The 13,104-nt window shown below is 46.1% G+C and overlaps 4 protein-coding genes across 6 annotated transcripts; 2 read left to right on the plus strand and 2 right to left on the minus strand.

The window, feature by feature from the left end:
- Positions 1–234: 234 nt before the first annotated feature.
- LOC119551050 (inner nuclear membrane protein Man1) lies at positions 235–2,706 on the plus strand. Of its 2 annotated transcripts, none has more exons than XM_037860167.1 (2): positions 235–419; positions 669–2,706. In XM_037860167.1, the coding sequence occupies exon 2, from the start codon at positions 680–682 to the stop codon at positions 2,642–2,644; it is 1,965 nt and encodes a 654-aa protein (XP_037716095.1). In that variant the 5' UTR covers positions 235–419; positions 669–679; the 3' UTR covers positions 2,645–2,706. The 2 variants fall into 2 exon arrangements, with proteins under 2 accessions (XP_037716095.1, XP_037716094.1); XM_037860166.1 differs by having other exon boundaries at positions 236–423.
- Positions 2,701–3,624, minus strand: LOC119551051 (CCR4-NOT transcription complex subunit 11). 2 transcript variants are annotated; one of them, XM_037860170.1, is made up of 4 exons: positions 3,379–3,624; positions 3,176–3,315; positions 2,956–3,121; positions 2,701–2,898 (listed from the first exon to the last, which is right to left on the minus strand). In XM_037860170.1, exons 1-4 carry the CDS (start codon positions 3,622–3,624, stop codon positions 2,767–2,769), a joined length of 684 nt encoding a protein of 227 aa, XP_037716098.1. In that variant the 3' UTR covers positions 2,701–2,766. The 2 variants fall into 2 exon arrangements, with proteins under 2 accessions (XP_037716098.1, XP_037716097.1); XM_037860169.1 differs by having other exon boundaries at positions 2,701–3,121.
- Positions 3,625–4,005: 381 nt separating this feature from the next.
- On the plus strand, positions 4,006–10,381 carry LOC119549223 (integrator complex subunit 1). Its single transcript, XM_037857105.1, has 3 exons — positions 4,006–5,329; positions 5,393–6,372; positions 6,427–10,381. The coding sequence occupies exons 1-3, from the start codon at positions 4,006–4,008 to the stop codon at positions 10,288–10,290; spliced, it is 6,168 nt and encodes a 2,055-aa protein (XP_037713033.1). The 3' UTR covers positions 10,291–10,381.
- Positions 10,382–10,407: 26 nt separating this feature from the next.
- On the minus strand, positions 10,408–12,979 carry LOC119549224 (cofilin/actin-depolymerizing factor homolog). The gene is made up of 4 exons (XM_037857106.1): positions 12,839–12,979; positions 10,977–11,167; positions 10,772–10,877; positions 10,408–10,706 (listed from the first exon to the last, which is right to left on the minus strand). The coding sequence occupies exons 1-4, from the start codon at positions 12,839–12,841 to the stop codon at positions 10,560–10,562; spliced, it is 447 nt and encodes a 148-aa protein (XP_037713034.1). The 5' UTR covers positions 12,842–12,979; the 3' UTR covers positions 10,408–10,559.
- Between the last annotated feature and the right edge of the window lie 125 nt (positions 12,980–13,104).

Below are 13,104 nucleotides of genomic sequence, written 5' to 3' on the forward strand. Positions count from 1 at the left end.
TTGTTCATTAATTCTTCTAGCTTTTAAAAGCTAAAATTTTTTTTTTTGGGCTTAAGTTACCACGATACTTGTAAATGCCGCGGGATTATTTGGCTGCTTTCGCGAGCTAACTTTTTTAAGAATTTTTCCTCTTCACTTATAAATATATTTATTATAAAATAACCTATCGATAACCGATGTCGTGAGTGAAAATCTTATGTTCCATTTCTATACCGTTTCACTTTACCTCGTGCCGCACCCTTGACTTAATAATTTAGTATGTGCCGTATAAATTTGTAATGTAATCAAAATATGGTTGTAAGACTGTTGCTTTAAAATCAGTAGTTTATGTTATATTTATGTAATTATCGCCTTGTGACATTCTAAACACATGGTGTGATGCGCTCTCTTGTTGGACATTTTTATATTAGTGTACTTGTGTAGGTAAGCTATCCATAAACAGCGGTTAATTCGCACATTTTACCCTGCTTGTTGCATTTTAAACATATTTTTAGTAATCTAATAAGCTAACTTATGAGCTTGTTGGTAGAAAAAACGCCCTGCCCGATTTCAAGAGCTTGCGAAAATGTGCTTTGCTATGCAGTTATATATGCACACATTCCTGTGTATGCATATGTATGCTGCAATGTGCGTTTCCTACACTCTAAACAATTTTGTGTCTCTTGCAGAGCGAGGAAAAATGTCAACCGAGAGTTTAAATAGTTTGACCGACAAGGAACTGCATAGAAAGCTAATCCAAAGTGGTTTTCCCAGCACTCCGGTGACGGAGACGACGCGAGCGGTTTTAATCGAGAAACTGAGGAAGCACGCCCGCGCGGACAAGCTAAAAAAGCGGAGCAACAAGTACGTGCTCTACTCCAAGGAGCAGCCAGAATCACAGCAGCTACCCTATCCCCAGTACCCCCAGTACCACGCCCCCCAGCCGCCCCTTATCTACGCCAACGGCCTAGACAACAATAACGACTTGGAACTGAGCCGCAGCTCCTCGGTTTTCAATCGCAGCTTTGACGAGAACGACTCGAGTCCGTTGCAGTTGTCTGCCTCCAAGATGTACGCCCCACCACCTGTGGTGGCCTCCAATTACGATGGAGACTGCTCGCCCCATAGTTTGGGTGGCCTAAATGGAAAGTACCGACAGCAATGCTCCATGCCGTACGCCTTAGACACGTCGAATAACTATGGAAAACCCAGCGGAAAGGTCAAGATATCCGACGGTGGTGTGGTTAACAGACTGCTCAGCTTTCGGGACACCACAATCCAGCGGAAATGTAACTATCCATCTTGGCCGGTATCGAGAATCCCGCCAAGGAACGACAGAATTAATCGATTCGCTTTGTCGGACCTCAAGTCGATTTTCAAAAACCCAGACATCAGGCCCTATGTAATACCACAAGTGCTCATTTCGCTGTTCTTAATATTTCTGACAATAATCACCGTCCTGTATGTGGGCAAGAGGTTCGAGCAGAGTACCATCGACAAGACAGCACTGAAGTACACATTATGTAACCCCAACGAATTGCAAGTAGTCGGCGAAAGGGTGAATTGCATAGCGAAAGATTCGCTAAGCGATGCACTGGATTTGAGCGATGAACTCTTCAGGCATCTAAACGAGCGAGCCAGGCTCCATCACTGCAAAGATGCCAGTTTGTCGCCCGCTCTGGAAATTGGCGAGTTTGTAAGGGAAATGGTCAGCCGCCCAACGACTCACAGGGGAATTTTGCACAGTAACTTGAAGGCTGCCAAATATCTTATTGAAGAGAATCCACAGTGGAACATTCAAGTGGTGGATTCTTCGAAGCACATTGGACAAGGCTTGTATTATGAACTTTCCGAGCCAAATTTGCCACTCAAGTGCGTTGTATTGAAAAAAGTGACCCGCTTTTTTACCGTGATTGGATCGCTTCTTCTGATCGTAGCTGGATTCCTCGTCGTCTACTTTGCAGTGGTGATTTACCGAGTCAAGCAAAAGGAAGCCCTGCTGGCGGTCGATCAATTCTCAAAGGACATCATTAACGAGCTGATTTACCTTAGTTCCCAGTCCGAGAGTCCCGAAGTGATCATCAGCCAGTTGCAGGAGAAGTTTGTGCCGGCCAAGAATCGCTCTAAGCACCTAACTTCTTGGAACAAGGCGCTTAAGCAGCTGGAAAAGAACGACAGCCGTGTGCTTTTTGGAATGGTCAACAGGGATGGCAAGGCGATGCGGACGATTGCGTGGAACAGGAATCTGGACAAGAAGGATGTGGGCCTGGTCAAAAAGTGGCAGAGCCCTGCTTTCGACAACTCCAACAAGATTGCCAACCCCCCGACTCCCTGCCTGAAGATTCGGCACATGTTTGACTCCTCTGAAGTGGATCAGGCCAACTTGAAGCAATCCATCGTCGACTCGATCATAGAGAAGGTGGGGTCGCGCTGCAAGATCTGCGATGTCCAGCTGGACATCCAATCATGCTGCGTGTACATTCGATGCGCCAGCGAGGAGGACGCCGGTATGATTCACAACGAGATCAACGGCTGGTGGTTCGACAAGCGCCTGATTTCGATTAAATTCTTAAGACTTGAACGCTACCTAAGCCGTTTCCCCAAGCCCTCGGCCGATCCACTCTTCTTTCATACCAGCGAGGCAGCCAATAACACTCACTCATAAAGCACACAACTCTACACTAGTTACTTAAGTTATTAAATGCGAATTTGTTTTACATGTACAAAGGGAGTTTTCTGTTTTATTTCGCTATTTATAAACTAAGTTGTAAACAAGACGGTCGCCCATTACTTTGCTAGCGAATTGGAAGAAAGAGCACTCTCTCCGGTCTCCAAGTGTTTAATGAGGCGATACAAAGCGGCAGCTTCCTTGATTTTGCTGAAACCCACGCAGAATGCTTCGATCTCGATGAATAGTTCCTGAAAAAAATGGGTAAAGCTACTGACTTTTTTGAAGGCAATGATTATGGATCTCACCTTAACATTCACAATCTTGTTTCGGATCAAGGACTGCAGAAATACGCAAACCAGCCGCACCAGGCGGGATTGCATGTATTTATCCTTGACTGTTTCGCAGGTCGAGATGCAGTTGCTGATGTACAAATGAATGAACTCCGTGGGCAAAGGACCCGAAGTAGTTAGTCTAAAGAGAGAGAGAGTTGTAGAGGGCTTTGGCGAATGATTTGTGGAACCCTACCTGTTGACCACTTCCATGGAGTGGAGTGTTATATCCATATTAACCAATATGTTGAAATACTCTGTTATGTCGGTGGTCATCATCAGTCTTAGTAAAATCTCAATGGAAATGAGAGGATTGTTTTCAACTAGCAGAGGTAGCTGAAGAACAGGGCAATAGGATTATGATGCATACATCTCTCTTTGTGAATTTGGTCAACTTACTTTGGCCGGAGTCAGTCCGTATTGGCGTGCAATGTCAGTGTTCTGCTTCAGCAGATCGTCGAACAAAATGTGCTGATCCTGCAGACTCAGTGGCTGAAGGAATGCCTGTTCGATGAGGTGCTTTGTATTGGGGGTAACGTAGTTGGACTGGTCGTACAGGATCTCCACCTTATCGCTGTTCGACTGGTTAATCCACAGCAGTTCGTCTTCGAAATCCATTAGAGGCGGTGCGATGGACAGAAACATGTTGGCTACCTAATTTTAATTTAGAGTTAATGCCGCAACTTTTCATAAGACTTATTTTGTCTTGTAAATACAATTTATAAACAATTTTAGTGTGACCTTAAGGGAAAGTGCCCAAAATGACCTGTTTATTATATATTAATGACTACCCATTTAAATAAAGGAAAAGTCCTAATAGCATCATAAATTAATACAAATATAGTTAACAAATCTTAGTACCATTTTACTTGCTATAATTATGTACGTTTCACTAATTCCAACGTTTCAAATTACAATGTTTACGCTGACGCCGCAATGCGTTAGTCCCTTGGGTCAATCTTCAGCCACTATGGCCACACTGCGCAGCTGGATTTTGAGTAATCCTCGAATGGTAATCTGCATAAAATGGACCGCGGCAAAGGCAGCGGCTCGAATAGATCCCAAAAGAAGGTTCCGCTGGGCGGGGAGCTCTTCGCTCTCGGCACCAAGGCCGTTCGCGATGACTCCAAGTCAAAGATCCTCCCCATCAAGCCCATTTCCTCTTCGGACCGCAAGCGCGAGGCCTCCTCCTCGTTGGCCAGCTCCAGCAAGCGATTCCGGGGCAACCTAAAGGATGGGGGCGCCACAGACATCTCCTCCGGCAGCAGCCAGTGCGAGACCTGGGAACAGTTCGCCATCGACTGCGACCTGGAGACGGTGATCGAGACCATATACGCGGCCTTGGAGCAGAACGACAACGAAACTGTGGGCCGGCTGGTCTGCGGCGTTATAAAACAGACAACGACGACAAGCTCGTCGCGCTCGAAGGTGGATAACATAGCCCTGTTGTCCCTGATCTACGTGGCCAAGCTGCAGCCGAGTATATTTTGCACGGATATAGTGGCCTGCGCCCTATTATCCTTCCTGCGGCGGGAGGCCAACGTGAAAATGAGGTACAACACGAATCTGCACATCCTTTTTGCCAATCTGCTGACCCGAGGCTTCATGGAGACATCACAGTGGCCGGAGATACTGCTGCGCACCTACATAGACGATGCGGTCAACGAGCGCTACTGGGCGGACAACGAGTTGTGTGCTCCTCTCGTAAAAAACATATGTGCTGCTTTCAAGACCCGCACTCCACACATAAGTCTGCTCCGCTGGGATGTGAGCACGGCTCTTCCTTCGGGTCAGGCGCACAGGGACAGCATGACCGTGGACGACGATTCCGGAGACAACTCCACTCAAAGCCTGGATGCCAGTCCCCTGAATACCGAAACGGAACCCATTCCGGATGCCATGTGCAGCACTAAACCTAGATTCAGCGATACTGTGGTGCAGAAGCATGTCAGCGATGCCATTCGCGATCAGCTAAACAAGCGCCAGCAGCAGGATAACTACACCAGGAACTTCCTGAAGTTCCTGTGCACCACTTCTGGCATTGCAGAGGTGCGATGTCTGAGCATCTCCCGGCTGGAGCTTTGGATCCACAACGGAAAGCTGGTCAAGTTCGCCCAGCAACTGCTCTCTTACATCTGCTTCAACATCAAGGGTCGCAACACGCAGGACAACGAAGTGCTCTTGGTCCTGGTGAAGATGCGTCTTAAAACCAAGCCCCTGATCAACCACTACATGTCATGCCTGAAGGAGATGATTTTTCTCCAGCCGGACATCTTGAGTACTGTGATGAAGCTGGTCGTGCAAAATGAACTGTCGAACACCAGGAATCCGAATAATATGGGAATGTTGGGTAAAAAAGAAGTATTCTTAAAAATATCATGTTAATTATAATTTTTAATATTTATTGCAACAGCCACTATGTTTCAAACATCTTCTGACCTTTCTGCGGCCAATCTGGCTGAAATCTACCAGGAATTTTTGCTCCAGCGGGACGATTGCCTACGCACCCTGCGTGTCTTCTTAAGGGAGCTTGTGCGGATGCTGCGCTTCGATGTAAACCTGGTCAAGTTTTGCAAGACATTTCTGAGTGAGCGGGAGGACCTCACGCCGCAAATTGAAATGTTCGAGTTCAAAGAGCGTATTTTCCACTCCATGGTGGACATTGTGTGTCTCTGCATGTTTCTGTCGGCCACGCCGCAGGCTAGGGAAGCCAGCTTGTCACTGAAGACCAATCGGGATACGAAAAACAACCATGCTCTGCTGAAGCTGTACAATCAGATGTCGCAGATTCAACTAGACACGGTGTCCTGGATGTACGAAACAGTGCCGACTGTCTTCAAGATTCCGGCTGCCGAGTATCACCAGGCGCTACACAAGCTGCTGCTGCTGGACAGTCCGGAGCAGTATTCGCGCTGCGATCAGTGGCCGTCGGAGCCAGAGCGCGGAGCAATATTGAGAATCATCTCTGAGACCCCGATTCACGAGGAGACCCTGTTGCGAATCATTTTAATAGGCATCACCAAGGACATTCCCTTCTCCATTGCGAATACCTTCGATGTCCTTTTGCTGGTCATAAAGCGGGTTTCCGGCATGAAGGCCACCAATATACCGGCTGTGCAGGCCAATAAATTCGACATCATCGACTTTCTGTTCAGCATGTCGGAATACCATCATCCAGAGAATATCCGATTACCCTCGGATTACGAGCCACCCAAGCTGGCTATCATTGCGTTTTACTGGAAGGCCTGGCTCATTTTGCTCATGATATCTGCACACAATCCCTCCTCGTTTGGAGCTTTTTGCTGGGATCACTATCCCACAATGAAGATGATGATGGAAATTTGCATTACCAACCAGTTTAACAATTCTGCAGCAAACAAGGATGAGTTGCAGGTGAGTTTTTATTAAGGCTATCTAATGGAATGTGCTACAATGATAATATTCCAGATAATCACCGTGGAAAGGGATCACATTCTGCAGTTCGAGACGTACCTGGCTGCCCAAACATCGCCTCATGCAGTTATCACAGAGGAGACTGCGATTCTGATCACCCAGCTCATGCTGATGGACCCAATGGGCACGCCGCGCAAAGTGCCCTCCATGGTGTTGGATCAGCTGAAGTTTCTTAATCAGACGTACAAGCTGGGCCACTTGTTCTGTCGCTGCCGCAAGCCGGACTTATTGCTGGATATAATCCAGAGGCAGGGCACCACGCAATCCATGCCCTGGCTATCTGACCTGGTGCAGAACAGCGAGGGCGACTTCAGCCATCTTCCAGTGCAGTGTCTGTGCGAGTTTCTGCTCTTCAATGCACACATCATCAACGAGGAAAACAGTCGCGATGCCGAGCTGGTCAACTTCCTCAGAAATTTGATATTCGATGGGAATCTTAGCCACCAAATCGTTTGTGAGCTACTGGATTACATATTTAGACGCTTATCGTCCACGGTAAAACAATCGCGGGTAGCTGCTTTGTCCGGTCTGAAGATCATCTTTAGGCACTCTGGGGACTTTGAAAACGAATGGCTTTTGAAGTCGATCCAGCAAATTCCCCACTTCTTCGAGGTCAAACCCTTCATTATTCCCCAACTTCGAGCTGCCTGCCAAGTGGAAAACTGTCCAGAATTGATTATGGCCTACATTCAGTTCATTACTGCCCACACGCTAAATGATCCAGTGAATGAAATGCTCGATCATGTCATCGATATGGCGCAGCTGATTGTAGAACGCAGCACAATGTTCCAGCACATAATTATTTCCCAGGAGGATTATGATTACGTTCCCGACGAGAACCGCATTCAGACACTTAAGTGCCTTTTTGTCATGTTTAATAACTATATTATCAAGCTGAGGGAGTACCATGAACCGTACGAGTGGACCGAGTATCCAGACTTGCTGATGGTTCAGTTTGACGATGGAGTGCAACTGCCCCTCCACATTAATATAATTCACGCCTTCATCATCCTACTCACATACTCGAACAGCAACATGCCCGAATCGATACCCATATTGGATTATTGGTTCCCGCCAGGACGACCGGCGCCCGTGGCCTTTTTGCCCAGCATGCCGCAGGAACAGGTTCAACTGCTGCCCGACTGGCTGAAGCTGAAGATGATCCGCTCCTCGGTGGACAGACTGATTGAGGCCGCCCTTAACGACCTGACGCCAGATCAGATTGTGCTGTTCGTGCAGAACTTTGGCACGCCGGTCAACTCGATGTCCAAGCTGCTGGCCATGCTGGACACCGCTGTACTGGAGCAGTTCGATCTGGTGAAGAATGCCATTCTCAACAAGGCATATCTGGCGCAGCTGATTGAGATTCAGCAGGCCCGGGGTGCAAAGAATGGACATTACACAGTACAGGCACTTGATTTGCATTCCCACTCGCAGACCGTGCCGGACCTTCCCAAAATCAGTGTGGTCATCCAGGAAACCGTGGAGATAGGCGACTACGATTCCCTAGACTCGACAAGTGGTTCGACCGATTTCATGGCCACCAAAGAGGTGGCCCAAACCATTCTCACGCAGCCAGATCACCTGACCGTTGCGAGGAGTGATTGCCGATCCCTGATTCAGAAACTGCTGGACATGGTGGCCAGCCCGAGTAGCAGTCGAAACGATGTGGTCGCTGCTATAACCGAGGTGATAGCTGTGGGTTGCGATGTCATTATGAGCCGACATGCCTGCACTTTTTTGAGGACCTTCTTCAGTTGCATGCTGCACAGCGACAAGTACCACATTTTGGAGAACACTCTGCAAAAGAACTTTAGTATTTTCAAGCACAATTTCACCGACTCCAGCCTGCTGCAGAGAACCGAACTATATCACGATAGCTTGGTTTTCATGTTGAGAAATTCCCGAGACATTTATGTGAAGCAGTTTAAGGCGAACACCGCATTGATGGCACGAAAGCGGATCGTCAGGGGCATCATCAAAAGCTTTGATCAGACCAAGGACCAAAAGACTGTGGCCAAAAGCAAGAGCGATCAGCTATTCCAGAACGGACTCTTCATCGACTGGCTTTCTGAAGTGGATCCTGAGATTGTTTCCACACAGCTGTTGAAGGAGCGATTCCTCTTCTCGAAGTCCTGCAGCGAGTTTAGGTTCTATCTGCTGTCGTTGATTAATCACCAAACCAACTGGGATACGATCGAAAGGATTGCCGAGTACTTGTTTAAGAATTTCCATGAAGACTACGACTACGCCACAGTTCTTAACTATTTCGAGGCGCTGACTACAAATCCAAAGCTGTGGAAGGGCCGCGAGAAGTATATGTCAAAGAACGTACGGCCAGATGCCTTCTTTCTACTTAAGACGTCGGAACTGGAACCATTTGCCCACTTTATCCTGCACGAAGGCCTTTCCGAGGTCAAGGTGGATAGCAGAAACTACGATTTTAAGCTCTGCTCGCGAATGAACCTGTTGTTCAAACTGACAGATAAGCGAAGAGAGCTCATGGTCCTGGTAATGGAACACGTGGAGAACAGTGCCGTTTCTGACTATTTAAAACTGCAGGTCCTGCAGCAGATGTACATCATGTACCCACGCGTCAAGTTCTTGAAACCGAGCAAGACCGGTGAACAGGCCTACAAATTACAAAGTTTAAAAGGCTGCCAGGCCGACAAGGTATCCAATAATCTAATCACCTGCTTGGGAAGTCTGGTGGGCAAAAAGGACTTTGAAACCCTGTCCACGGACACAGAGTTGCTACTGCGCAAGCTAGCTGCCTCGCATCCCTTGCTCTTCCTTCGACAACTGAGCGTTCTGTCGTCCATTATGCAGGGCCGGGCCCAGCTCAGCATGAAGGCTCTGCGGGAGGAGCACCACTTCCACCGATTTGTCCAGATCCTGAGGACGCTGGAGCTGCTGCAACCAACCATCTTCGAGGACGCGTATAAGAACGAGATCCAGAACACGCTGTCGTGCTACTTCAATTTCTTTAAGCACCACAGCTCTGTGAAGGAGGCCTGCCAAATGCTGAATAAGTTTGTACAGATGCTGCAGGCCTACATAAATTACAATCCCTCGAGTGCCCTACTCTTCATCGAGCAGTACGTGGGCATCCTCAAGGAACTGGCTGCCAAGTACACCTCGCTGGGCAAGCTGCAGGTTCTTGTCCAGGCAGTTGCCCTGCTGCAGCACAAGTCGCACTCGGCCACCGAATTGGACGACGAGGAGGTGAAGTACGAGTACGATCTGGATGAGCACTTCGAGGTGAAGCCATCGGTCAGCAAACCCGTAGTGACAGAGGAGCCAGCCGAGGGAATCCCGTCCACTCCCATCGACGTGGGCGGCAGCAGAGGACCTTCTTCGGTGCTTACGCTGGGCTCCTACAGCCGATCGAACTACTCGGACATATCACCACACTTTCTCGACCTGGTCAAGATAATAAAGCAGGCGAACACTGAAGATGTCGTGTTGGGTCCCATGCAGGAGCTGGAGTGCCTCACTTCCAAGAGATTTGTGTTTATCAATGAGCTGTTTGAACGACTGCTCAACCTGATCTTCTCGCCGAGCGCTCAGATCCGGTCCATAGCCTTCATCATCCTGATCCGGCATCTAAAGCACAATCCCGGCAACTCTGACATCAATCTGTGCACTCTCAACGCCTACATTCAATGCCTGCGGGACGAAAACTCCTCGGTGGCGGCGACAGCTATCGACAATCTCCCGGAGATGTCGGTGCTTCTGCAGGAACATGCAATAGACATCCTGTCGGTGGCCTTTTCGCTAGGTTTGAAGTCGTGCCTGAACACTGGCCACCAGATTCGAAAGGTTCTCCAGACACTAGTGATTCAGCATGGCTATTAAATGTTCGGTTTACAATTTAGTTATCTTATGTATATTATAATCTTAGGTCTTAATAATAAAGTGTATCCAGCGGTACGAGATTTTTACCACACTTGGAAATGTTGAAATGCGACTTGATCAAGTTAAATATTTCATTCTTTATTTCTACTGAAAATACAAATTATGTAGAAAATTCTCATACAAATTGGCGATCTCAACAGGATACGTGTTTCCATCGCTGTTTCATGCATGCCTTGTTTGTTAAATGCAATGCACAGTGCTCGTACAGTTTATTGGCGGTCGGTGGCCCGGAGTTTCTCCTCGACGGCTTCCCGGGAGGCTTCGGACAGATCAGTGGCTTGTATGTACTTTTGCACTCCCACCAGCGACTTCTTGAGAGCATCGAAGGAGCTAGAGTACAACATCTTCTTCTTGACCTGTGGGGGGAAATTAGGGATTGGATTAGTTCCTGGATTTGCTGGTCCTGAGGTGATAAACATACCTTGGCAGTATCGGGACACCATGACATAAGGAACAGCTTTTGCTTCTTTGAACTCTCAGAGGTGCCTTGGCATTGGTGCATGTACTCAAAATCGAACAATCCGTATCTGGGGAAAGAAGTAAAATGTTGATATTAGTATCAGTATGATTGGAATGCCAGTAAGGTAGGGATTTCCAGACCCCCTCTTTAGTTATTCACAACTTACCGGCACTCTCCAGGACCGCATTTCTGGATATCTTCTAGAAACTGATCGTATTCGGCGTTGCGATCTGCCACAGTCTCCACATCAATCTGCTTCTCATCGCGAATGTAGAAAATAACATAGCGATGTTTTTTGTCCTTCTTTATTTCCTCGTATGTAGTCTTGCAGACATCCGACACAGTTACACCAGAAGCCTAAAAAGATAATAGAAAAATGAAAATTTATATTTTTAATATTCAAAGCGCGCCAAACTGTCAACGGCAGATGTACTTATGTATATACCTATACAGGGTGCTCTACGTATTTTATGTAGGACTTAAATGAAAAACTTATAAAATCGTTATTTAAAGGTCAGCCAATTTAAATTGCTATTCAAGCAGATATATAAATAATTCTTGACTTAGATTTAATACTATCAGAATATATGTCTTGGGACTTAAAAATACTTAATTTAATGCAATTATAAATTTGGGTATAGTGAGTCATGATATAGATATAATATGAAAGTAACTCATATTATGAGCTGTCGTATATTGCTTTTAAACGACTATTTAATTTAGTTTTTACTAAGAGGGATTTGTTTAAAATTTGAATGCCACATAATGCACTAGTCACCCTGTGTTTAACCGATGTAGATTTGTGTGTGTGTGAGGAGTAACTGCAGACATAACTGCCCACTTTCAGCTGACAGTATAGCCGTCTCTTTTCCGCTTCGCAAATTTTATTTCTTTGATTGCCGGCAATAACAAACATTAAGGTAAATAATTTATGCTGCTTATTGCCATTGCTACAGCAGAACTTTTACCGGTTAAATGAGTTGGCGGCATGTGGCCACCATTCGACTGGGAGTGGTGGGCGTGGCACCATTAACAGCTCATTTTCTCGTTTTTTATTTCCCGGCGCTCAAAAAGTTCAAGGGTAAGTTCACAAGTGCCGGCAAGTTTAAGGGTGAGAACAAGCCGAGAAAAGTCGGTAGGAAAATGGGGGGGGGGGGAAGGGCAGTCTGATTGTTTTCCCCACATTTCTCCCCCCCCCCCCCCCACAAGAAAGGAGAGGAAAATGCCCGATTTTCCATAATATTTGGGGGGGAAAATGCGGACAAAATCGAATGTATCATACATACAGACGTCTGCATCACACACACAGCCATATGGCATACATATGTACGTGCATACATACGCTAGGCGCAAGGAAACGATCACACCTTAAATATGTATGCGCCTGGATATATATTTTTGTACATATTTCTGTATGGTAATATAGTTTTACATACACACATTTTGCGTCTGCGAGAAAATAAGCATTAAGCAGATACATACAAACGTACGTACATATTTATAGCCATCGAATTATAAAAAAAGCGGTATACCCACACACACTCAAGTGTGTAAAAATATATACATATAGACATGAAAATCAAAAATGTGTGTGTGCATTTCTCTTTCCAACTTTTTAATTTTTAATCGCTCCATTTTTCCAGCTGCCACTTTTGAGCATTCTTCTGCGATTGCTTTCGCGAATTTACCATTAACGAGTGCGAGAGTATGAAACACTTCAATAAATGAGTAATATCCGCCTGCTACCAATGACTAATTTGGTATATATGTATACGCACACATTCATGACCATGTATATGCCCGAATATGGCCAACGTACATATCGGCAAAAAAAAAAGTGGAAATATATGTATGATTGGTATATATACACACTTATCTGAATGTATGTATATACAGATTTCAAAGGAGATGCTTATATGATTCATCGAATCGAAGACACTTATTTGCACTCCTACTCGCTTCCAGCGATTCACTCTAACCGCATGCTTTTCCCACCTGAATCTGAATGAGAGTCTCTAGGGTACGTACCATTTTTCCTGTAGTTTTTTACTTTCACAATTTTCAAATTGCTTGCCGAGTATATATTACAAATACTGTTTAACCTTCCGCCTTCTTTCACGAACAACCGGACGAATCAATTTGGTCGGTTATTTCGCATAGGTTAGAGTTGCCAGGCCTATGCAAAATATCAACATGCGTCGTGACGCGTCATGAACGTTTGTGCTCTGTTTGAAACGGTGGAATGGCACAAAGTTTTTTTATGGGACTATTAAAATTTATTTTCATTTTAAAAA

This window comes from Drosophila subpulchrella, chromosome 2R, assembly GCF_014743375.2.
Source record: "Drosophila subpulchrella strain 33 F10 #4 breed RU33 chromosome 2R, RU_Dsub_v1.1 Primary Assembly, whole genome shotgun sequence".
Lineage (NCBI taxonomy): Eukaryota > Metazoa > Arthropoda > Insecta > Diptera > Drosophilidae > Drosophila > Drosophila subpulchrella.

Excerpts from the sequence above, each read along its gene's own strand:
- LOC119549223 (XM_037857105.1), top strand. The coding sequence starts at position 4,006 with ATGGACCGCGGCAAAGGCAGCGGCTCGAATAGATCCCAAAAGAAGGTT. Across the intron at positions 5,330-5,392 it reads GAATAATATGGGAATGTTGG|CCACTATGTTTCAAACATCT; the intron begins GTAAAAAAGAAG and ends TTATTGCAACAG. Across the intron at positions 6,373-6,426 it reads CAAACAAGGATGAGTTGCAG|ATAATCACCGTGGAAAGGGA; the intron begins GTGAGTTTTTAT and ends ATAATATTCCAG.
- LOC119549224 (XM_037857106.1), bottom strand. Across the intron at positions 10,878-10,976 it reads TGCGGTCCTGGAGAGTGCCG|ATACGGATTGTTCGATTTTG; the intron begins GTAAGTTGTGAA and ends TTCTTTCCCCAG. Across the intron at positions 10,707-10,771 it reads GGTGTCCCGATACTGCCAAG|GTCAAGAAGAAGATGTTGTA; the intron begins GTATGTTTATCA and ends TTCCCCCCACAG.
- LOC119551051 (XM_037860169.1), bottom strand. The coding sequence starts at position 3,624 with ATGTTTCTGTCCATCGCACCGCCTCTAATGGATTTCGAAGACGAACTG. Across the intron at positions 3,316-3,378 it reads ACGGACTGACTCCGGCCAAA|CTACCTCTGCTAGTTGAAAA; the intron begins GTAAGTTGACCA and ends CCTGTTCTTCAG. Across the intron at positions 3,122-3,175 it reads TCCATGGAAGTGGTCAACAG|ACTAACTACTTCGGGTCCTT; the intron begins GTAGGGTTCCAC and ends CTCTCTCTTTAG.
- LOC119551050 (XM_037860167.1), top strand. The coding sequence starts at position 680 with ATGTCAACCGAGAGTTTAAATAGTTTGACCGACAAGGAACTGCATAGA.